We start from the raw sequence: 24186 nt of genomic DNA on the forward strand, positions 1-24186 counted from the left end.
AGATTTTAATTTGCTCTGACACTTTAAGAACTAAGCATCACAGTTTTCCTACGCTGCTGTTTTACTTTCCATTAGTCATGCATTAGTTCTTTGTAATCTTCTCTCTCTCTCAACACAAACATCATCATGATGTTTGCGGACAAACAAATCCACCGTCGGGCGTCTACAGCGGAGTCATTAAGAAACAGTGGACCTCAAGGGATCGACGCAGCGGATTAAGCCGCGATTTTCCTCAAGATGATATATGGAAAGTTTTGAGTGTTAACAAGGCAGCAGTGATTGTATGTTTACCGGGAGCAATTGCACTGGGGTCTGGATGTCTCGGCACCATGTGGGGAGAATTAAAGCTTTTCCACTCGGAATCAGACCAGGCAACGCTGCAGTGATTGCTAATCAAGGACAGAGATACAAAGCAGGACAGACAGACAGCGAGAGAGAGAGAGAGACAGCAGAACCAACTCAGAGACAGACAGACAACTCAGTCGTGACACGGTGGCTACATCCATACTACTCGTTTTTTTGTTTAAAATTGGCCTTTTCAAAATAAAAAAGATCTCTGTCCCTGCAAGCGTTTTGACTCCTTATCAGTCTTAATCCCCGTCCACACGATTTAAAAACACATATCACGTGAACAGGGCTTATGTGCACAACAGCTGTTAGCAAAGTCAAGTCAAGTGATTATCCGTGTTACATTCTAAACTACTAGCCGATGCTAATGCTGGTTGTTTTCTTCCAGAACGGGTCATGTGATAGGAGCCTGTCTGATCAGCGAAGGCCGCGTCTTGACCGAAAAGACCCAATCAATGAGCTGTTGTGCCTACGTCATCATTTCCAAACATCTCTGTCTCCGACCGAACGGACTAAAACGCAGCCCCGGCGTTTTCGAACTACAACGGGGCCAGCAGCTGCCTAAACTTCTCCATTTTAGTGGCTGTAAAACTCCAGAGTAGTGTGGATGCCAGGCCGTATGTAGGTAACAAGTGTCAAACTGTCAGGGCAAAAGCATTGTGAAAAAAAAAAGGGGAACTGTCAGACTCCAGACTTTTGTCGTCAGCGTTTTTTTTTTATAAAATAGGAGTCAGGAATATGATGACAGATTTATTATTAAATCTCACACCCTCATCACACAGTCGGGACAACATCATCTTTTATTGTCAACTGAAAATATTGATGGCAGTCGTTTTAATTTAAGGGGAGAAAGAAATCTTTACAGAAATGAAACAGTTGGCAGATGTGGGATGATAATGCAGCAGGTCAAAGAATGGGCGAAGGCGAGTGTTATCTTTGTCTTGTCAATCTCCCAGTGACAGGATGTTCCACAGCTTTCATCCAATTCATATCCTCTCCAGGGTCCCTCTGTGTCTGTCTTCCCTTTTCTATAGGGGCAGGATCCCAGCTGACCTTTTGTACCAGTTGCAGAGCTCCGCATTTACTCATCCCAACCACCTGTCTCTCCCATCACAAGTCTGCAAACCTGGCCAAGTCCTCTCTCTCTGCCTCAGATGCATCTCATGGATTTTAATCTTCTCGGAGAAAATAAAACCGGCCGCAGAGACACGTTATTGTTCAGGAAACCATGGATATCCCAAAATAGTTCGCCCTTTTAGTGCCCCAGCTTTGTGGTGGGTTTGTGTTGGTTACAGTGAGATGTACAAAAGGCAGCATACATGGCTCTGGATGGAGAAAAGAGGGTGGTCCAGTAGGGGCTTGCTTTCCTTTTGTTGCTGCGTCGGGGATGGGAACGGAAAAGCAGGATCCTCAGCTCACCAGCTGTCTTATGAGTCTGGCTCCAAACTGACGGCCTGATGGCTCAATCTAATAACCAGTCATTGAATATCAGATCCAATACTCTCTCTGCTTTTGTGAAAGATGAGATGCGGGCCTCTTCTCTATTAATGTCACAGTGACTGTGCAATATGAGTGCGTGATGCTGAAAGGGCTGAGGAGTCTGTTGTCATCCAATACTGTACATCTGCTCTCCCAGCAGCAGAACACAAGAGATCATTGTCTCGCTGCTCTTTGGCTGAGCAGAATCCGGCGCGTCGGACGTCACTACACAAACAGCGGCGTGTTTGCAAAGTGCAGACTCATCTCGGAGGTTCTGTCTGTCTCCAGTGCTCGCTGTCGCTTTGTCTCCTTGTGCTCAGATATGATTCGGAAAAAAGCAGGAGCTCATTCTGTTCTCTGCGGCGGCTCGGCTGATGAAAGTAACAGTCATAGAAACCCCCTACCCAACTTTATCACTCTTGCTTTTTTATCTCCCCCCCCCCCAATCACACTTCCATTACTATTTCAGTCTAATTCTTTGGCAAATCTTCCCTCCCACTGACCACCGCGCCTCCAGCCTCTTCAAACAACTGCTCGTCTTTGCTGAAGCATAGATCCTCATCCCTGCGTCAGCGTAGCCTCCCCTCTGAGCGCGCTTGTGTGAAATTGGATTGCTGATCCGTTGGCGCTGAGTGGCAGAGATGTAATATGGGATAGCGGCAACCGCATGCTCTGATGCTGGAGACAGCTGTTACAGGACACCAAGGGATCACAAATGACGCTTGACTCCGGGTCCTCATCTCTTCAAGACTCGGAAATGCTCGCAGCAAATCTCATGACATCGTAAAGGGGGGAGTGCCGCTGAACAACAAACAGAGACACACAAGGCTCTCGTCAGGCGCGTTGCACTTCACAGCGTGTGGGAGGTTGTCAGTTTTTCTCGATTCGCCAAAGTGTCATGGGGTCAGTGTCAATCCCCTGGCAATTTGAAGTGGCTGCCATCTTACATTTGCCATTATCATTCGTCACCGTGGCCGCCGCTGCAACTTCACTCCTCCATTTTCCTCATCACAGGGTGAAAGGTCTCTGACAAAAGGGGGATTTGATACACAAATGAATCCTGTGATTATCACACATTCACCCTCTGTTGGTCTGAAATAGATTTGTATTTTGTTCCCAGCTTCCCAGCAGTCACTGGTTTTTAATTATGGCAAGTTTTCAAAGTAAAAGCTGTTTAAGACACTCATAGAAACTTCTCAAACTACTCCTGCAGCAGAGTCATCGTCTCCATTCCCCATCCTTAAGCTTACTGTTCTGAACAGTAATTATTATGACTAAATGCACTGCTTTCTCTCTCAGCTGTCACCCTTATAAAAGCTCAGGAATAGCTTACACAGTCATATTTTGGCAGAACTGATGTTCTGGTGAAAAGACTGTTTCTTAGATTTGCACAGCTGCTTTTTTGTCACTAAAGCAGCTTTCAGGCATGCACTGACGTCCGTACATTTTCCGGAGGCTCTGTATGTGAGAACGCAAACGTCTGAGTCAGTTGCTCCGGCCTTTTTCCTGCCCGCCCCCCTTGTAAAATCTACAGGAAATGTCCGAATGAGCCAATACAGAAATTCAGCATGAGAATATCCAGACAATTCACAGCAAGCAAGTGGGCGTGTTGATGACGTCACAAGTGATGGACGTGGAACTGGAAATATCTCAGGATGGAAAAGAGGTGTGGTATGCACAGAAGACGAAGATGTCAACTTGGAAAGACAACAGGATTTGAGAGCTTTTGGCGATAAAGGCAGATGTTGTTGATATATAAAAAAAAAAACGCTGCAAGATTTGTTCGTCATCCTGCCTCCTGCACGCCCCCAAACGCTGCTGCTCGCCTGATTGTTCTGGACATTTTCCGGTTGTTGTGGACGTGTCGCACCGAGACCATCTCCTGCTGTGTTCTTCATATGTGAATGGGGAAAGTTCCAGACTCAATTTTCCGGAAATTTCCCGAAATTCATGTCATAAAACAGCTTCAGAAGACTAGTGAAAAGTTTTTACTGACACCTTTCAACCACACAATAGAGTTGATGATTGTCTGAGATAATTTGGACTTCAGGTTTAGTTCAAATCAGCCATTTTGGCTCCAATAGACAATAGAAAACTGCAGTGTAGATGTTAATATCACACAGGACTAATGTGGCTTCTCCAGTCTCAACACGTATCATGTTCAGGCTGCTCTGTAAAACTACCTGCTGCATATTTTAGAGGGTACTTTTCTTTTACAGTAGACAGAATTTCAGTGAACCCAAAAGGACACTCTGCTCTTCTAGTTCAAGGCTGCCATTCATCCATCTATATAATTGAGCACATCATTAAACAAGCAGCTCGGCTCTAAAGTCGTTCAAAAGACCCACACTTAGTATATTATTCCCCCGATACTCCCCTTCAAGTGTTAAATGAACCCCCTGCTGAGCCAAGCTGATTGTATGTCATTTTATGGGCAGAAAGAAAAAACATAACTGCCAACCCCTCCATCTCTCCATCCCTCTCTTCCTCCCTCCATCTCTTTGTCTGTCCTGTTCCAACACCGCAGAATAAAGAGCAATGGCATTTAAAAAGGTCCACGTGTGGAGGGGGTGGGGGGGGGGGGTTGACATTCAAAGTGCTGCCACCTTAAGGTTAACTCCATACGAAAGGTGATGGTGAATGCGGGGCTTTTAAAGCATCAGCCGTGTCGTGAGGAATATCAGATATCAGCAAGGGGGCAGACAGAGTAGCGCTTTAAGTTACACAGGTAAACAATACATCTCCGTCTGCCACATCTGACACCTCGTGGCGCTCTCAGCATCAGCTATGCGGGACACTCAAGGGTCTTTCTCATGTGATGCCGCCCTGGTTATTTTTGTTCCTGCAATTAATCTGACTACAGAAAGAGTTGTTCCTGGCAGATGCTTCCTCAGGCTGAAACTGAAACATTTACTGTCTCGTTGTGATTTGGAGTAGGTGGGCCAAGAGTGCCCGCACTTTGCTTGACTGTAAATAGACATTGACAGCACTCGCTTTGAAATTTCTTTGCTTGACTTGGTACGGTTTTCAGTTGGGTGCACAGAGGAGACAATAAGCAAGGCTTAAGAGAGCCTGCTTGAACATCCTTGGAAACAAAATCATTAGCCAATTGACTTTTACTCTCCACTCCTCCTGAGCTGATATCTGGGAGGGATCTTGGCCATGTTTTGTTTAGCTCCAACGCCTTAGTTGAAGAACACACAACTTGAGGTTTGAGAGCATGACGTTTGCTTGTGATTCAGACTGAAATATCTCAACAGCTATTGCAGGGATTGTCATGAAACCTCCTAGTTATTCACAACCTCTATGAGCCTTATGGATTTATTGATCCTTTGACTGCTTCTCTAAACCTATCATGATTTTTTTTTAAGGTGAAATGTCTGACCCATAAACTGCTTATGAAGATGTATGACATGTCTTCACTTCCTCCCAATATCCAGAAATGAAACCATAACATCAAATAACCAATTAAAACCGTTTATGATCAAATATCTGTAAAGTAGACAAATGATGGCAAAGGTTACGAATTCAAGTTTCATGGGATTAGTTTTATTTTACAGAATAAACGATACACAGAAAATATGCATTCATGTTTATTCTTTACGTTAAAATATATGTCCATATAATATAAGTAATTTCTTAATCAAAACTCGATATATTCGGTTGAATTTGTGTTTTCCTTTTATCTGTATTTATTGAGGGTGGATTATTTTGTCAGTCTTTGTCAAATTGTGATTACAGTCCTAATCCCTACACGGCAATCACACTTAGTGTCTTAGTGTTTGAATATTCTTATGTTCATATATTCACAATCCATCATGCGTAACAGAAAAAAAATAATTTCCTCTGTCGTACAAAATAGTTTGTATGACATTAAGTTGCATGGAGTCATTTTGTTCTTTGTAATTTCTTTTCTTGAATTTAATAAGGTCCTCATTATGATGGACGCTTTTCCTGGACTCCAGACAACTTTTTATCTGCCTCTCATTATTCCTCCATTTCTCTCCGTCCATTACTCGATTGTCGATCTCGAGCATTGTGGTCCAGTTGCTGTGGGCCTTGCCCGTGCTCTGCACTCAGGGGATCTACAGCCGGCTATTTTAACAATACACACATAAATAATAGATGTTTTAAATGCAAATTCTAATAGGGACTTTGGGGGTGACTCAATCATGCAGCAGTTGTGGTTTGACCTTAACTCAGGCTAACCGATTACTGGGAGCTCGTTGTTTCTCATTAGGAGCTCCACGCATCATCACCCTGCAACGTACTCGTCCGCCATAACCACAACCACCGTGTGCGTCATGTCAACGCTTTCTTTTTCGTCTTTACGCAGTTAAGTAGCTGCGACTCGTTGCATGTGCCCCCATTTTAGCACCATTGCTGCACAGTTGAAGTGTTTAGTGGCGTGCGGAGTTTAGAGTAACGCTTTTCATGACATGGCATCACACTCATCAGATTACAATGGTTGATGTGATGAATAATTTACAAGCAGCGACAGCTTAACGTTGCTGGTATTAAAGCCGAATGCAAAGAGATGCTGACACTGTTGCTATTGTTGTGCTGTTTGTCACAAAGACATTTATTCTGTTTAATCGCCACATTTGGTGGAACTCAACCACTCAGACATCTCACATGGGGATGAAGGGGAGTAGACACTGGCTTGTTGTAAGGAATCTATCACAAAGATTTGGAAACTAGTGTTTAATCTATTACGTCAATTATATGTAATGGACACAATGAATTTAGTATTATGTAGGAACAGCCGTAAAATAGTTGCTGGGTTGTAAAAAGAAAAGTTAAATATGTCCATCTGAAATGTAGCCAATTGGAATTTCCTTCAGAATTATCAATAGGTACATAACTCAATTCAATGTACTTTACACCAAGGAAAGGAAAAAAAAAAAAATATTGGTTTGGCAGATGATACTTGCAGCCTATTAACAATATTTCATTGTTTTCAAGTTAATAATCGTATAACCCATCCATTTATCTATTCGCCCTCTGTGCAGGACCCCAAGGACAAGACACACAGACACAGATTCTGCATCTTTAATCTAGAATCAAAAGAATGTATTCAATATCCATCCATCCATTATCTATACCTCTTATTCTACCGCTTATTATTCTTAGCTAGAGCCAATCCCAGCTGACAGTAGGTGAAAGGTGGAGTACACCCTGCAAATGTCACAAGTGGATACCTGGGCCAAAACCCACAGACACAAATTCTGCATGTGTAAACTAGAATCAAGTGACTGCATTGGAATTATAATATCTCATTCTAAATTGTAGTTGAGTGGAAGTAGAAAGTAGCACGTAATGGAAATATTCAAGGTACCACAGAATTACAACACTTGCGAGGGAATACTTTATTGATTTCAAGCTTATAGTATCAGAACATCCAACGATCCATTCATCCATTCATGTGTTTGCCCTCGGTGTAGTAGACCCTGGACAGGTCGCCAGTCGGTACCTGGGCTAAAACACCCAGACACCCACAGGACGTTCTTGCTGTGAGGCATTCACGACGATGATGAAGTATCTTTAAGAAAGAGCAGTGTATTTGGAGACTATTGAAACAATTAATCTGGGCTGTGGGGACAGTTACTGCATCTTATAGAGAAATTCTACCAATGCGTTTCCATAAAAGACACTAAAACATCCCATAAACGGGCGAAAGTACAATGAATAGCTGAGACTTCCTGTAGATATAGTTCTGTAAAAACAGGTTATGAGATTTGATGCTGTGAATACGGCCGCTTCTTGCCAATCGGATTTAAGGTTTACATCAGACAACTCTCGACTGCTTCGGCATCAATTTTCCAATCCTGTGTGTTGCTCCAGTGCAGCCTCCGCAATCCCCGCTGCGGAAATCAACAGCAGGCTCACAGAGTTACCTCCAGCTTTAAGTCCCTCCTGATCCCGTACACACGTTTCCAAAGTCTCGGCCGCCACAAAATGCACAGAAACGCGGCTCATCTTCCGAGGAACAACAAAAGGCCACACAGTTTGCAATCCTTCGTAATTTGTGCTCTCATAACAGCACTGCCAACGATATTGCAGCCGTAATCAGATTAGATACTTCTGGGAAATAACAGTTGATAATATTTGAAGAGGAGGATAATATCCCTATTCAAATTAGCCTGCAAATTGGAATGGAATAAATTGTCTGTTCAACATAATATTTTACTGAGTCTGGAGGCAAAGCAATCCAAAAGTAATTGAAAGCAATTAGATTATGATTACTAAATTTGATTAATCTGCTGGATTACACTCCTGGTTGATGATTTGAAGCAAGTAATCTGAGATCAGTAGGGTGTAATAGAATACATTTTTCAAGTAATCCACTACTTGGCCAATGCATTGTCGCACTCCTGACACTTCTCTGGATCATCGTCCACCTAAAATTTGAAGTTTTCCCGGTTTCACTTAAGTTTGATTCTCTCAGACTTGGTGACATCATCTATAAAGTGATTTCCTCCAAACTAAAGTAAACTAATTTCACTGTAATCAATCATTGTCGGTGTAACAGCTTTATTAAATGAAGTAATTACTTTATAATTGCTTGGTGCTTGAGTGGAGCACTTCTTTACGTACCGGGGCGTGATTATGACTTAAATTGCTGTACAGGTGTGCGAGCGTCTTGTGCGTTCCTGCCTCTCATCCTCGACGCCTGCGGCAGAAGAGTACGGGGCGCTGCTCGTGTTTGTCTGGGACTTGTTTAAGATGCACCGCTGTCCGGGTGCCAGTGGGCTTGGCGGACCGATTCAGTCTTGTTCTCCGCCCTCCGTGCCAAGAGGTACTGTCTGTCATTGCCTGTCATTTAGACAGAAAGGGAGTGTGTGTGTGTGTGGGTGTGTGTGTGTGTCGTGACTCGACACAAATGATAATGTAAGGTATGATTGTTGTACCGCTGCCTGCTCACCCCCCCCGGTCCATTACGAGATCCCCTTTTCATTTGATCCATTACAGGTGCTATTACTCTGAGCTATAGCCTAAATGTCAGCCCAGTTTGGATCATATTTCCATTTTGCTCTGAAAAAAAAAAAAAAAAAACGCGGATGCCTCTGTCTCGCAAAACACAGCCGTTGCCCGTGTGTGGAGGTTGTTTTTGTTGTTGTTGGATATTCTCCAGCTGCCATCTCAATTAAGAAGCTGATTTCAAGGGGCCTGTTTGCACAGTCTCACCACATCTTGAGTGTCTCCTGATGACGTGCTGCATGTCAGTACAGCGCATAAAGAGAACACTCTCAAGGTCAGATTGAAGTTGGAACCATTTCATCATGAGGCATTATGGGAAGTGCTGTGCATCTGAGGGAGCAATAAATATTGTCAAATGTGAGCCAGGCACACAGTTGGTATATACAGCACTTGTATGTGTTATTTTTAGGGTCAGGATTTATTGCAGGCTTGTTTCTTTTTGCAGTGCTGTTTAAATGTTGCAGATCTATGACCAGCCTTCTAGTGATGTCATGTCTTCTCCCTGTTTACGCTTAATGTCACCGTGAGTCCTCGCACAATGAAGAGCAGAACACTCATAAAACAAATATGGAAAAAATGTAATTAGCATAGCATTTCATTTCAGTTGAAGGGACCATAAACAAGGAGACAGAAAAGTGTTGTCAGGGCCTTGATGTTTGGAGTTTGCATGTTCTCCAGCTTCTTCCAACAGTCCAAAGGCTTTACCGTAACTGGTGACTCTAAAGCCTCTTTTCCACTGGTCAAAAAACCCACTGACGCCCACTAATATCTGGCTTTTGTCTGCAATGAGAATGGATTCAATCGGTATTCACTCCCGGGTCAGGTGACTCTGCGGTAGACATGGGTTTTAATTTACTCCTGCTCTGATTGCAGTGACACCCGGGTCACTACGTGCTCAGCCTCCGGCGCATTTGGACATCGAACATGGCGCACCGCAGTATAAGGAACAGAAAGGCAAACTCCTTTACTGGCAATGAGAAAGGAGTCAAACGCCTTTTTTAGTGGGTTTACCCGCATTTAAAACCCCACATATACTCGCAAATTTTCGTGTAAAATAGGTATAAATTTCACTTAATGTGAGTGGTTCAGCCCTGTGTTTGACAGACAGCCTGTCCAGGGTGTACCCTGCCTCTCAGTCAGTGTCATCAGTCAGCCTCACCATGACCCTCAAAGGATAAGCGGTATAACTAATGGATGGATGAACCTTGTGTCAGAAATTGAAATGTAAATAATGTATATAGTGCAAAATAAAGCGACCTGACTGATATGCTAATCTGCACACCCCCAGCCTGTGTCTTAAATGACTTTGCTGCCAGTGACCTGGAAATGAAGACAATGCATATTGAAGGCATTCTGTATTTGACAAGATCATGTCCATTAACACCAAGACCCCCTCAAACTATTAGATCTAGCACGTCATGATTCATCGCTCACAGTTTTGATAAGAAATGTAAATCTCAGCTCCAAAGAGACGTCTCACTTTCACAGTCTAGTACTTGTTCACTTGCCAGACAAAATCTCAATTATTTCAACCACTTGGACGGAAAATATATGCTGCGTTTCTCTTTCCCAAGAAACTCAAAGAGCTCAGTGTATATTCTGCTCTTTAGTTAGACTGTTTGTTGACTCGCACTCAGTCATGAAAAGTCTTTGCAAGCATTTTCTAATTTGTTCTTGAAGGGCAGTCAAGGCTGCATCACATTAAATCACAGAAAGTCTGGAACAAGCCAATTGAAAATCGACTTCATTATTATCTCAGCCTTTGTGATCTCACAATAAAGATGATTGAAAATGAGGGTGAATTTCTTGGTACTGCAAATTTTGTTTGGCATCTCGGAGATGAAACATTTTTACGCAGAGCAATGTAGGTTTGTGTGTGTGTGTGTGTGTGTGTGTGTGTGTGTGTGTCTTCTCTCAGGGGAATAAAAACTGTGTAATTAGGGTGTGTCTTTGTTCACCGGTAGACAAGGTTAAAAATGAATAAGTGCAGTTGAATAAACCATCTGTGATTCTTTGAATTACATTTGCTGATTTAAATCATGATTCATCAGTTCTGTCCACAAGTGCCGGCTGTCGGACAAATAGCCGACTACTCATTGAAGTCCAGCGGGCTACTTTATTATCATATTTCCACAAAGAATGACCACAATATTTACGACAACTGCACAAGGTGACAGGACTTTACTTGAGGCAAGCTTGAATGCCCCGATTGATTTGTATTATTAATCACATTTAAATCGATGGAGTCTCGCTTTTATATGCTTCAGTTTGCCCTGATTCTATATCCTTTCCTCCTTGGGTATCGCTACACACACACACACATTCACACACATTCACACGGCTGTAGGCAAGGAGGTAGTGGATCCTGGAAAGGTCAGTGGTTCAATCCCCAGTTCCTCCACTCCAAATTATCCTTGGGCAAGATACTGAGCCCCAATTGTGCATCAGAGTATAGTTTCTGTGTGGTTTTGAGTGGTCGATAAGATTATATAAAGTGCTACATAAATGCAGTCCATTTAGCGTTACCATTTACACATGCAGAGCAAATCGGAGCGCAGACACTGCACTGAACACAGCGGAGCACGTGAAGTGATGTTAACTTGAGTTGACAACAAAAATGCTTGCGAGTTAATGTGCAGTGAAAAATAAAAGGCCTATAAGATCTTTATCAAACCACCTGTTCAACAAACGTGTAGAAAAGCGATCATTTCTACTGTTTGGTTTCGGCGGTCTACAGGAAACGTGGTTAACACAACCACAGCAGGGTGATTAAGCTAATGACGAATTGTCGTGAGGAAACTAAAAACGAAACGTGTCTGAGTGATGACGTTAGTTTTATCATGAAATAGGTGAAGTCTGAAAAACGTACCGACTGTTTGAAACCAACCAGAGGTACCAGCAGACAGTGAATCACCGCAGCAGCAGAGGGGGTACGACAGAGGACAGTAGGAAGGACAAACACTGACTCATGTCTGCGTTCTTTATTCTCCCCAGACTTCACTTGATTTACGATTTGTAACACATCATTAAGTTAATAGTGATTTTGCTGTTGTGACCATTACAGCTGCTGCTCAACAAATAGCATTTCATTGTAAGGTCTGACGTATCAGATGCTCTATCATGTTTTATAAAGTCAATTTCTTCGCATCATACATTTTATATCCATGGTTTACACAGGTTTATCCTGTCAGATCATTTTCTCTGACGGTTCTTTCCCAGTTCCTAATCCTCCTTCACATCAATTCCCTACATGTTCACGATCAGGTAGATAGAAACATTTGAAAATGCAACGTATAAGATCAATTTATAGTAAGGAAAAGTAGCCTTTGGAACCTACCAGTGGCACCACATTGTTTTTTTTCTTTAATCTTTTGAGGACTACCCTTTAACCGTTCTAGCTGGCTCCTTTTCCCTCTAGCCTGCTTCTCCATACCCATGTGGAAAAGCCTTGTATGTTGCCCACACAATATGAATAACAACTGCAAGGTCGTCACCGTGTTGTAAGTCTCTCTCCCTACAAGACCGCTGTATTCCTTTTATCAAAGAAGTTTAGTAGCCTATACAGAAGTAAATCAAGATTCTTCAATACAGTGCGCACACACAAAATGAAATGGAAATACCTCAGGCTGAATACCGAATGTCTTGAACCACGTCAGATTTCCAATGCAGCTGATGTTGCCAATTAAAAGCACTGGACTCCTGCAAATCTGTGCTGCTGCCTCCTTCAAGGACAAATAATGAAACTGTGGTTCACACAAAATAAGACTCCGATTATTCACAATATTTTACAATTATGAGGTACTTGAAGATTTACTCATCAATATTTCTGTGGGTAACACTGTACTTTTACTTCACAACATTTATTTGGGAGATTGGGTGATTTTAAAATATATATAATATTTAAAATACAATAAATCATAAAGTAAATGAGAAAGATAATTAAAATTATCTCTGTTGCAGTGTGCTTCATAATCACAGTATTTGGCGGCATAGTGAGTACTTTTTCTACTTAAAGTACATTTTGCTCTTTTAGAATACATGCATACATATACTGAAGTAATACTTTGAATGCTAGAATTGTAAGAGTATATTTCAGTTGTTATACTGCCACTTTTATTCAAGTCTAATATCCTGATACTTAAGTGCTACCTGATGATGTATTAGTCTGAAGTACTAAGATATCTCATACTAATACATCATTGGGTAGTGCTGAGCCTTAGCACATTAACAACATTAACCTATAGTAGCTGGATATTCTATACACGAAGTGACATGACGGACATCAATCAAAACGGTCTTTTATTGAGACTGTTCTCTTGTAAAAGAAAAAAAAAACTCTTAGGTGGTCTGTGCCAGCAGCTTGTTACGAGCCACAGTTACATTTTATAGTTAGGTGACCTTTAGTGGCCGTAATTGTTATGACAGGAACGAGTCACATAGTCCACGCTAGGTGTGCAAGGATGGATCACAACACACGAAACCCAAATTTGTCTTTTATTTCAACCATGACTGATCCCCAAAGTAAACTGTGGGTTCATTAGTGTAACCATGACAACGAAGGAAGTACTAATCCAACCCGAACCACAATTTTTCCCAGTAGTTTTTGTGCCTGATTGACAACCTGAAAAAAAACGACTGTTCTATAAACGTAACTGCGTGGTAATGACTGTAAGGAGGAGAAGGAAGGTCTGCTGTGCTGCCAACAGGAGACTATATAGTGAGCTCATCTGCAAATGAAAAAAAAACCACTTACAGAAACTGCTCTGCGCTTTTTCTATGCGCTGGTATAACGTAATTTTTGCAGGATTATGACATACAACAAAAACAAGTTTATCATTTATTAAGCATGACAGTTTAGTAAACTACTCGTTTAGTGACCATCTGCGTGTACACTACTTTTCGTGATGCATTGTGGGATACGATGAGTCCACTGGGGTAAAAAACATTCTCACTTAACAGTCAGACATTACTACAGAATGGTGATCTCAGTATATTATAGACCGCGTAGTGATTAGTCAGTGATTTGGGATATAGCCGAGGAGACACTTCGGGTCGATGAACTTTAATTTCATTTTACATTTAATTATAATATTTTATTTCTTGTCACAGTTTTAGGTTTTGGTCAAGTCAAAAGATCTCCCAAACTTCATCAAACGTAATCATCCCTCAGCATTGAAACCTAGAAAGAAGCACTCTGGCTGCAACAGCCGTTTAATACAGAATTGACACCCAGACATTTCAGTAAAAGCCTTCGTGAGGGTAAAAGAGTTCAATATAAACAACATGACATGACGCAAATGGATTTCAGGTGTTGTGACTTGCTGACTCCAAAGAGCATTTTTGTTTCTCAAGGGTGTTTATTTTATTTTTTCTTAGCAAACTACTTCTCACTTTTTGTCCATAAAGCAGAAACACTCCAGTTTTCTCTTCAAATAGTGAGCTGACATTATAAAGTAGCTCGTCTGAGTGTCTGCTCCCGAGCTGTTTCTTAGACTGTGATGTCAACACGTTACACAATTGTTTGATTCAACTCCGAATCTGCGATTTAACCTTTAAAGCTGAAGCGGAGCCCTCGCTTTTTTGTCGCCGAGCTGAATATTTCTTCACATCCTGACACAATGTTCCCGCTTCCATGTCCAGGGTTCATTATTTTATATTAAGATGTGCCCTGGAAGATCTAGGTTGAGCTATCATTACCTAAAGGCGGCTTTTCCCCCCTCTCTTTCTGCTGAAGACACCCACTTCAATTTATTGTGGTCAAAGAAAAAGAAAACATTAATATGTATCAGGTGGAGACAGAAGGAGAAGACAAAATGTAATAGTTGTTCTAATTCAAATCCTTTAAATTTGTATTGAGCGAGGTATGGATGTGACCAGAAATCTCTTGTGTGTGACCTGCATATTTCCGTGGGTAAATGAGACACGTTAAATGATGTGCCAGAGGGAAAATGGGTCTTTTCAAGTAGCACACACTGTTCCGATCATCACTGATAACCAAGCTGGAAGGCCAGGGACCTAATTTAAGGGCTATTTACCATACACCCGATTTTCTATGGAGCTGCAGCCGGCTGCAAGAAATGGGCAAAAAAAAAAGAGAGGAAACCTGCAAGAGGAAAAAAGAATTTGTGATCGCGTTTTTTGTGCTGATTATTATTTTTTTTTTACAGTTTACAAAGACCCCGGTAGTTAGTAATTCCATCTCATCTCGACCTCCTGCGCTGTGAATGTTTTGTCGGCTCCTCCCCGGTCTCCGTACTCTGCACTGAAAATGAGGCACTACGGGAGAAGAGGACCCACTTTTATCAAAAAACAAAGAGGTGGGACGTGACTAATTCCCGAGCACATCCTCTGGTCGTATCGACGCTGACTGATTCATCCGAACGAAGCAGCAAAAGAAGAGCACCTCTATTTTAATGGGAGTCATAATCCTGGATCAGTGGGATTTGCCTCTGAGAAGCTATTGTTGTCGCTTCTCAACATGTTTAGACAGATCACATTAGATGTGTAACAATAAACGAGGAACAATGAGCTTTCTGTCTTTGTCATCTGCTCATTGTCTTGACATTTCTTACACTTATCCCATTGATAATCTTTCCTAACCACTCAGTCTTTAAGGTGGTGGGACTACCCTCTCTCATAGCGCAGCACCAGTCACCAGTCAGCAAACTGCCAAAGCCCTTTACTGGCTATGGGAGTTGTGACTTGTCCATTGGGAGCAAAGACAGAAGTAATTGGTGTTGTGATAAAGCCACAAAAGCCTCACAGGAAGGAGGTCGCAGTGGTTCGCTGAGTCAGCTCAGTGTCAGACTTTGACCGAGCTTCGATCTTTTCCTAAACCTTAATCAAGTTGTTTTTGTGGCGTAACCAAACCAAACCTTAACCATAGGGGTCTCATTAGAGAATGACTGTAATTTTGCAATGTTGCAAATATTCTTGTGTATGTTTTTTTGGGGGGGTGGGGAGGTAGGCACAAACAGTACATTGTGTATTTATGTTTTTTGAGCAAGATTTTGGCAGAGATTTGACGGCACGGGGCCTCGTTAGGTGGCTTTGGGCCATGGATGTCGTTGCTGTCTTCTGTAAATATTTGATCATAGAATTTCAAGGGGCTTCTCGCAAAATTGGTCGTTGCTGTGGATTAGATGTTTTCAGGGGCCTCCTCTAATCTCGGGGCCACAGACATTTGCCTGCTTTACCTACCCGATCGCTAAGCCCCTGTTTGTGAGGACTTGTTCTCTTATTTGCCATCTGTTTTTATTGGCGCAATAAAGACCACTGTTCCAACCGTTTAATTCACATGTAGAACAACACAATGAGCACATTTTATGGAATGGCTTACATTCCATAAAATGTAAGCCAATTCTGTGTGTGTGTGTGTGTGTGTGTGTGTGTGTGTGTGTGTGTGTGTGTGTGTGTGTGTGTGTGTGTGTGTGTGTGTGTGTGTGTGTGTGTGTGTGTGTGTGTGTGTGTGTGTGTGTGTGTGTGCTGTAGCTGTAGGTAAGAGAACCTTCTCTCGCACTGATGAGTCACACCAGGTTGAGAAATACCACCTTTAGGGACATTTTTTTCCATGTGCTTAATTAAAGCATCATAATGGCTCCATCACCACGCTCTGTGTACAACACTAGCAGCGTGTTTGGGTTGTTGTTGCAGTTATGATTTGTATTAAAGTTTATTTGACAGTCATAGAGTTGCTGTGAGCTGGCTGGGGCTCTGACTTTTGGCCTGGCCACATGCCTTCGCAGGGCACTTCCCTCCCGCCAGAGTTATGGGGTACTTGACTTCGTGGAGTTTGCATACCAATGAGAAATGGAAGTGTGTGTGTGTGTGTGTGTGTGTGTGCAGGGGGGTCTTTCTTTTGTTCCCGCGCTGGAATATACAGCCTCGTTTTATCGGCTTAACGGCCTCATTTAGATGAGCCTAATGACTCTTACTAATGTTCTGGCATGGCCGAGCGATTGTCACTGTTCTCGAAAGCAATGTCCTCTGCATGCACATTGTATATCTCCATTATGAGGCCTGGTCTCACTGGAGAACACAACCTATTCATTGTCCCCTTCCATTGCTTAAGATTTACATTGATACAATGCAACATCTCCTCGGTTATAACAGTTTACAGGTTACAATGACTGGGCCATTTTGAAATGTAATGGATTTTTGCAGAAGACTGTGGTTTAGTTATATTTTTCATGCAGCTGTATTATAGTTTTTGGTAAATTTGAAAGCAGTTTTGTTAATCCATTCACATAGACGTTATTAAGTGTATCCTGGTTGTTCTGCGTAATTGCTTCCCAGAACTATAGTTTTTGGCCGCAGATTCAAGTCCTGGAAAGTTCACTAAAATGCTAAATACCCTAAATATCATTTCCTGTCGGCTCTTCAAAATTCAAAGAATACATTGGAGAAAAAGGGAAAAGTTTAATCTCCACTTCCAGTCATTATTAGCACTATTAGCTTCCTCTGCGTTCACCCCTATCACTGCTTGTGATGACTCCGCTGTGTCTCGCTCAGTGTGCAGCCTGATAGCTTCCATTAAAGATCAGAGTGTGAAACCAGCACTTGGCTACTCTGTTATGGATCAATTTAAATGAAGGACCACGCTTGGCGTCAACACAGATCAATATGTGGACGGGCTTCCTGATGTGGTCATAACCACCGAAGCAGGCCCATTATCTGAAGCGCTCTTGTCAAAGACAAATGTAAAAGCACATGCAGTCGAATATATGACAGGAAATCAATGCTCCCTGATAGGGACTGAAACCTGACAGCTCAATAAGCTTTGGAGGGAAGATGTTCCCCTCGTATTCCTCCTCGTCCTCCCCGTCCCACCCGAGCTGTATCCTATTCCTACAAGGGACTTAACAGCTCAACCCTGCAGACTATTTCAGATTACAAGCGCCTGTCAACAAGTGCACAGGGAACGAGTGGGTAAGGGAAATATGAATCTGTGTACTACACAGGTGCTACTGCTGAGCACAGAGGTGTCTTTAAAGCCCGTCTCCAGTGGTGTCATTACCTCATTCAGATACAGTAAAGGGGCCGTGCACACTCCTGGTCAAGAAGAGGGACCTATATTTGAAAACTTCATTCAAAAGAAACTAGCTGCATCAGCTGCTGCCAAGGAACTTAAAGATCTTAAAGTTCGAACACTATTTTTCCCAGAACCTTGAACAAATACAGATATCCATGCAAAATTGTTGTATCCGAGGAAAATATCTAAGGCGTTGATGGTCTCTGCTTTGCATTTTATTGATCAGCGAGTGTGTGATGTGTCTTAAATACGACGACAGAGAAAGAAGACACCCCAGGCTGTAAGCCCCTCTTCTATGTGCATGGGTATGCTGGTTTTATATTTGGCCGCAAGAGCAGTTTTTAGTAACATGACTCATCTATGTAAGTGATTAATCATCTAAAAGATTAATGTTGTCTGTCTGCATCCGTGGAGCAGAAACACTTTTTCATCTGGCACATTATCACATTAATGAAATAACTAAACCGGATAAGAAAAATCGAATCATTTTATAAATGCCAAAGCCCAGTTAGCCTGTTAGTCTTCTAAGAAAGTAGATTTGTTTTGTTTTGTTTTTATGAAGTCCCAGGTTTCATAGATTCGATGCGTGCATGTACTCGCTACAGGGATCCGAAGCAAATCTCTGTAAGTCTTCCTGTTTCACCGGCACTGGGACTGATAAAATGGACACTAAACTATGATTCTCAGCCTCTCAGTTTGGAGGTGAAATGGGGAAAGCACACGAGCATGCCAACTGGCTGGAGGAAGTTGACAAGTTTACTGTTTGTGTGATAAAACTGCAGCTCAACTGCAGTATATGAGTCCACTGAAGAGAGCTGGACACCATCAAAACAGAAAAAACAAAGGAAATACAGAGTGTGGGAGAGCAACAACACGGTCAGCCTCACTGCATCAATTTTAGCTCTTGAAATATGTACCTTCAGTCCAGACAGAGCTTCTCCAGTATTTATCAAAAAAAATAAAAACACAGCCTTTCCAAGCACATAGAGGATCCTCTTTTATAGCTGGTATGAATGGAATTCCTCAATTTCCTACAGAATTCACGATAGTCTGACTCTGGAATGCTCGACTATTACATTTATTGGAATGGCATTTTATATTAAAGCAAAGTCTCCTTTAAATAGATTCCTTTAATTTCCATGCAGACTTCACTTTTGTAACTAGTTCATGCGCCAGTTTGGAACCGTTTTGATTATTTATTTACTTATTTTTACCCAACTGCTTGCTGTTAAGGAACAAATCGAGCTCGGAGGCACCAGCAAATCTTCAAAAACGTCCTAATTTTACTTGTCAATTGTAACTTTCGACACAGGATATGGGCCTTGAAATTACTTTTGCCATCTGTATAGAGTCGCATTTGCATTTGAAAACCCAACAACATTAGAGGAAATCAAGAGAAGCTCATTCAAAGGCAGTTGAAAGGCGCTTCCAAACAGACAGAAAAGCGTTTCGCCTAAAAAAAAATAAAAAAGATCCCCCCATAATTCAAGCAGAGATCTGTTTATCCACCTGCCGCAGTGTAGTTCATGGCTATTGCTGAGTTTCTTTAAGGGTTTTGGGTCTCTAATGATCCCAGCATGTTTCTGAAGGGTATATCTTACCCCAAGCAGAGCTCTGTGTAGACTCCCCCCTGTGCCTGCAGGAGCACAGAGCTGCCACTGACCACTTCATCCTGTGGGATAAAACCAGTCTTTCAGTCTCCACTTACACCCTGGGGGAGCAGGGCTGGAGCTCCAAGGCTGAAGCCTCAAAGGCTGGATCACGGCCACAGGTTACACATGGGGCTGCCTGTGCTTTGCCTTATGTGGACTTGTGCTTTTGGCCGAGAAAGTCAGAAACTCATCAGAGCCGTTTTCAGACATGAACTTTGGAAAATTGGTGTCCGGACGTCTCCCGGAGTTTTCCTTTCACATATGAAGAACGCAGCTGAAGTATGTGCAGGTCAGGCTGCTTATATACATATAAATATCTGCGTTTAGCATATGAGCACATTTTCTCGTGAGGCTTAGATGTCGACCATTGAAGCCCATTTAATTCCTTTTTTCCGGTAAATGCTCAGTAGTTTATAAAAAGTCCCCCAAATAATAGGCTAGTAAGAGGCTTGTGGGCACGCTGTAAATTTGAATACCTTCGTGGAGTCATGAGTGGTTTTGATTTGACTACGCTGCAACGCTGATTCTGCTGCATCTCACTTAATACTGCTGTTCTTAGGCAGCTCGATGAAGTGTGAACTGGCATATTCATGTCCAGAGTTCATATGTGAGGAGCTGATACATTTGACCATTGTGCTCTCATAATGCTGCAACACTGCGTCATTAATTAGGCACATTTACGGCAAATAGCAGCCAGTGGCCGTGCCTGTGTTTTCAGTTTAATTACTCACATTTATACTCTGAATAGAGGTTTTGCCTTCCAGGTGCTGAGGTGATGTAACACTGTAAAATGCTTTCCATTCAAATTCATTCCAGCAAACCGAATCCTATTGGATGTGGATGGGAAGATTAAAACAAAATAAAGCCTTATTTTAACTAGTACAGTGCCTGTTCTAAACCTGTCGGCTTGGAATGAGCTGTTAGAGTGGCCTGTGTTGATGCTCCGGAGCTACTTCAGAATTAATTTCTTTTCATGAGTCCGTTTGTTAGTGAGTCCTCCTCAAACAGTTCTACAGTAAACTGTCGCTTTTTATTGTTTGTGTGCTCGACGTTGTGTGCAGAGCTTTTTATAGTTTTTTGTCTCCGGGGCAGAGTGAAGTTAGAAAACTTTGTGTTCATCCTACCCGGTGTACCTGCAGTGAAGCTGTTGTGCTTCCATGGTCAACTGGATTCTGTTTGGGTTTTTTTGCAGTGATATATGCTCAAGGATTTTCATAGACAGAAACTGAATTTGCTTTATTACTGTTCACGTGTGAGGTTTAAATACAAGTTTAATTGTTTGGTGTTATTGTTTCATACATTGCATGTTGGCTATTTCAGAGGTCTGTTAAAGCAAATGACACAATCTGACACAAGTCCAGCACCGGCGATACCCGTGGCTCTCAGTGTCAGTCCAATACAGTGAAATGAAATTACCTAATTGACCAGGCGCAACAGATATAATTTGCCATGGGCCACCAGTTGGTGACCAAATTGTTCTGTGTTCGACATGGCACCTCCTTGGGCCGTTAACAATACACATGCCAAGTATGAAGTGGATAAGATGAACGATTCTGTCGTGTTTCACATACAGACAGACAAACATTTGCGGAATTAGTAGGACGATACTATGTGGTTTACAATAAGCTAGAGTAGAGTAAAGTATTTTGTCAGACCAGAATGGGGTGTTGGCCAGAAGCTGTTCTGTACTTGCAGTCCCTCTTGACCGAAGGCTGCGTCTTTGTCTGCCAGATCTCTCAGTGCCCAGTGAAAGTCAATAGGAGGCTCCATTGGGATAGAGGCATCCATCTAACCGCCTGTCTGTCACATTTATAATCTCTCTGTGTATGAATACATCACAGAGTGAGGGTCATCGCCCATGGAATATGTTCCAGACCTGCGAGAGTCCAGCTCTTTATCATAGATGCTAATGCTAGATGTTATTTCCCCCTGCACTTATAGTCTCTATAAACGCTGAGTCAAATGGAACTATAAAGATGGCCTTGTGAAGTCCAGAGTTCAATTGAACTGAGTATCTTTCAGGAGCAGCATCTCCTGCCCTCCCCTTCACCTCCTTTTGTCACCTCTTCAGTCCAAGGAGAGACGAGTGCAGAGGGAGCGCGATCAATTCTGTGAAAACTATTTATCTTGCTACAATGGCAGCACGACGGCCCTTTCATATTTACAGTAACATTCTGTGATGTTGACCTAATGACCGCTCCGATAAAGGCTGCAGCGTTCACAAAACCTCCTTCCGTCAAGGCAACGTTGAAGTACCGCATGTCGTAGAGCCACAGAAGGTGTATTCACATGATGGTAATGTCATTCCTCTGTTCAGATAGTCGGACTTTACCCAGTGTCAAACAGTAGCTCTTCCACGGCATTTTCCCACTGAATTCCTGCTTGCATATATTGCATGAAGTGCATATACTGCGTGTGTTGCGTGTATTGCGTGTGTTGTAAAATGTGTTTTTAAAGCTCCCCACTTTCTTGGCACAGAAGATATTATTTCCATCATATTGCAATATCAATAGGAATACAATTTATTATTTTGTGCTTAATGGCTGTTTGCCCAGTTAACACTCCTTTATTACAGCCACACAAATATATATATAATGCAGAAAAACACGCACGCGCGCGCACACACACACACACACACACACACACACAGCTAAATAAAGTAGTCATTTTGCCTCAAATTCAACCACAGACAAGAGCTACAGTCGTCTCTGGGTCTCCGAAGCTGCTGCTGTGACAGGCTGTGGATATTTTGTTCCCCAAACACTCACCACACATCAGGCAGGGTCATGCCCTGCTGGAGACCTGTGTCTCTCACTGTCCTGGTCAGTGCCAGTGGAGGGCAACATGCTCCCTGACACGCTCTCCTGGGAAGTGTTACCATGACAAAAGGAAACCTCCACAGCTCACATGTCCAAGCACTGGTCGCCCTCTGTAAGACACCTCGCTGTGGCGCTTGGTCCCACAGATAGGACATGTTCATGGTGCTGTTACAGCCCAGCCACTTACAGTACGCTGTCTCCAAGAGAAAAGAAACTACAAGAAGAGGAAGGGGTCGAGGTAGTGTATCGAAAGGCAAACGCTGCAACCTCATGGGATATTAGGCGTGGTTTCCAGCCCTGCTCTTCCACTCAAGCTTGTCGGCCTCGCCCCCGCGATCCCGCTTCGTCTCCATAGTATGTGTGCGTTGAGCCAGGAGCTCGTCGAGCCCGTCGGAGTGCCTAAGCTTGAATTTCAGTGGATGTGAAGTGCGTTTCCCTTCAGTTGTTTTGCCCGGGGCTTGAAATTTTACAGTCTGTATCCGTAGCCCTTTCTAGCATATATATATATACATATTTATGTATACAGGCACTTGTGCTGGGGTCAGTGTTTAGCCCTTGTTTGGATTTTCAAAGGTTGGTGCACAACCTGCCAGTCACGAACAGTCAAACACCAGTAATGGCTGACACTTGTCTTATGTTCTTGCTTCAGTGCAGACGACAACTACCGATTTTTTAGTTTTATGGATTTCTCTTTTGGTAAATGATTAGCATTGTTAGGTAGAATAATGAGAAATAAACAGCAGCAACTGAAACACTGATTAGACAACCTAACTAGACTTCTTTTGTGCGTTTAATGTTTTAGATGTTGAGTCTAACAACACAAACATTTCAGCTGCTAAAACACATTTCAAAGCCAATTTTTTCGTAGCACTCAATATTACCCGTCTTTATTTTTGACTCAGCTCTTTGTTCCCCTTGATTTTGGACAACAATAGAGAGATAACACAAGTTTACACGCAGATTTTTAAAGGAATAGTTTTAAATCGTGGCTTTTGCAATCAGAGCCATTATGGAAGTGGATTTTTACTTATCAACCTCTATCAGTAGGGAGGGATTTCATAAGAGCTTAGCTAAAGATTTTCATCCAGTGATTTATCTGACTGTTCAAAAGTGTCATTCATTTTATTAAAACAAACGGTCTGTAAATACCGCACAAGATTTTATTTTTCTCCAACTTTTTAAGTCTTCCTTACAGCCTTGATATCTTCAATTAAAGTTTCCTTTCATGTTTGTAGAGTTAAATACTTGGATCAGTTCCAGTGAATATTAATAGTACCTTCCTCTCTGTCTCTGCAGTATGCAGCCATCATACTGAAGTACGCGCCTTTCTCCGTCTATGGCACCACACTGTTTCGGCGTTTCGGTGTACCGCATTTTAAGATGGCTGCCAAAAAAATGGCTGCTGTAGTCTCTTTGTTTACTCGGGAGATGCTCTGCTATGTTCCAGTCTAAAAGATTGGACACAGCCGCCCCGTGGTTCTGCTCCGGCGTTCAGCACCATTATGACGGAAGCCCAGAACGAAGCCACTTCTCATTTAGGTGTCAGCGCGTTGTCATGGAAAGGAGATACCTCTATACAGTAAGTGAATAATGTCCGAAAAGAGAATGAGTTGTGCGCTCCGCGACGCTCCTGGTCAGTTCCAGACCACACTCAGGTTGGGGCTTTCTAGACGGAGCAAGAGGGGGAAAAAAGAGTTTTTTGTGCTTTTTTTTCTCGCTCTCCGTTTTAGAAAAGCTGAAAATGATCTGTCAAAGACAATGATACAAGACTGTGTGATGGATGGCTGTGGCTTACTCTGCCTCTCAATCTTTCACTCCTTCCTCCTCTGCCATTCTCTCTGTTCCTTTTCTCCGAGGAAAGCCATTATTTCCATCA

The 24186-nt window shown here is 42.5% G+C and overlaps 1 protein-coding gene across 5 annotated transcripts in view; it reads left to right on the plus strand.

Annotated features, from left to right (window-relative positions):
* The window catches only part of LOC117758140 (kelch-like protein 29), a 226329-nt gene that overhangs the window by 82377 nt on the left and 119766 nt on the right, over window positions 1–24186 (plus strand). Inside the window, exon 1 of one of the 5 annotated variants that reach the window (XM_034579552.1) lies at window positions 23727–23889. The exons of the other annotated variants lie outside the window; for them this stretch is intronic. Within the exon in view, the coding sequence (XP_034435443.1) occupies window positions 23749–23889 (141 nt within the window). The 5' untranslated portion in view covers window positions 23727–23748. Of the gene's footprint in view, window positions 1–23726; window positions 23890–24186 lie in introns of those variants that run through there. 5 annotated transcript variants of the gene reach the window in all.

The sequence above is a fragment of the Hippoglossus hippoglossus genome, chromosome 24, assembly GCF_009819705.1.
Source record: "Hippoglossus hippoglossus isolate fHipHip1 chromosome 24, fHipHip1.pri, whole genome shotgun sequence".
NCBI lineage: Eukaryota > Metazoa > Chordata > Actinopteri > Pleuronectiformes > Pleuronectidae > Hippoglossus > Hippoglossus hippoglossus.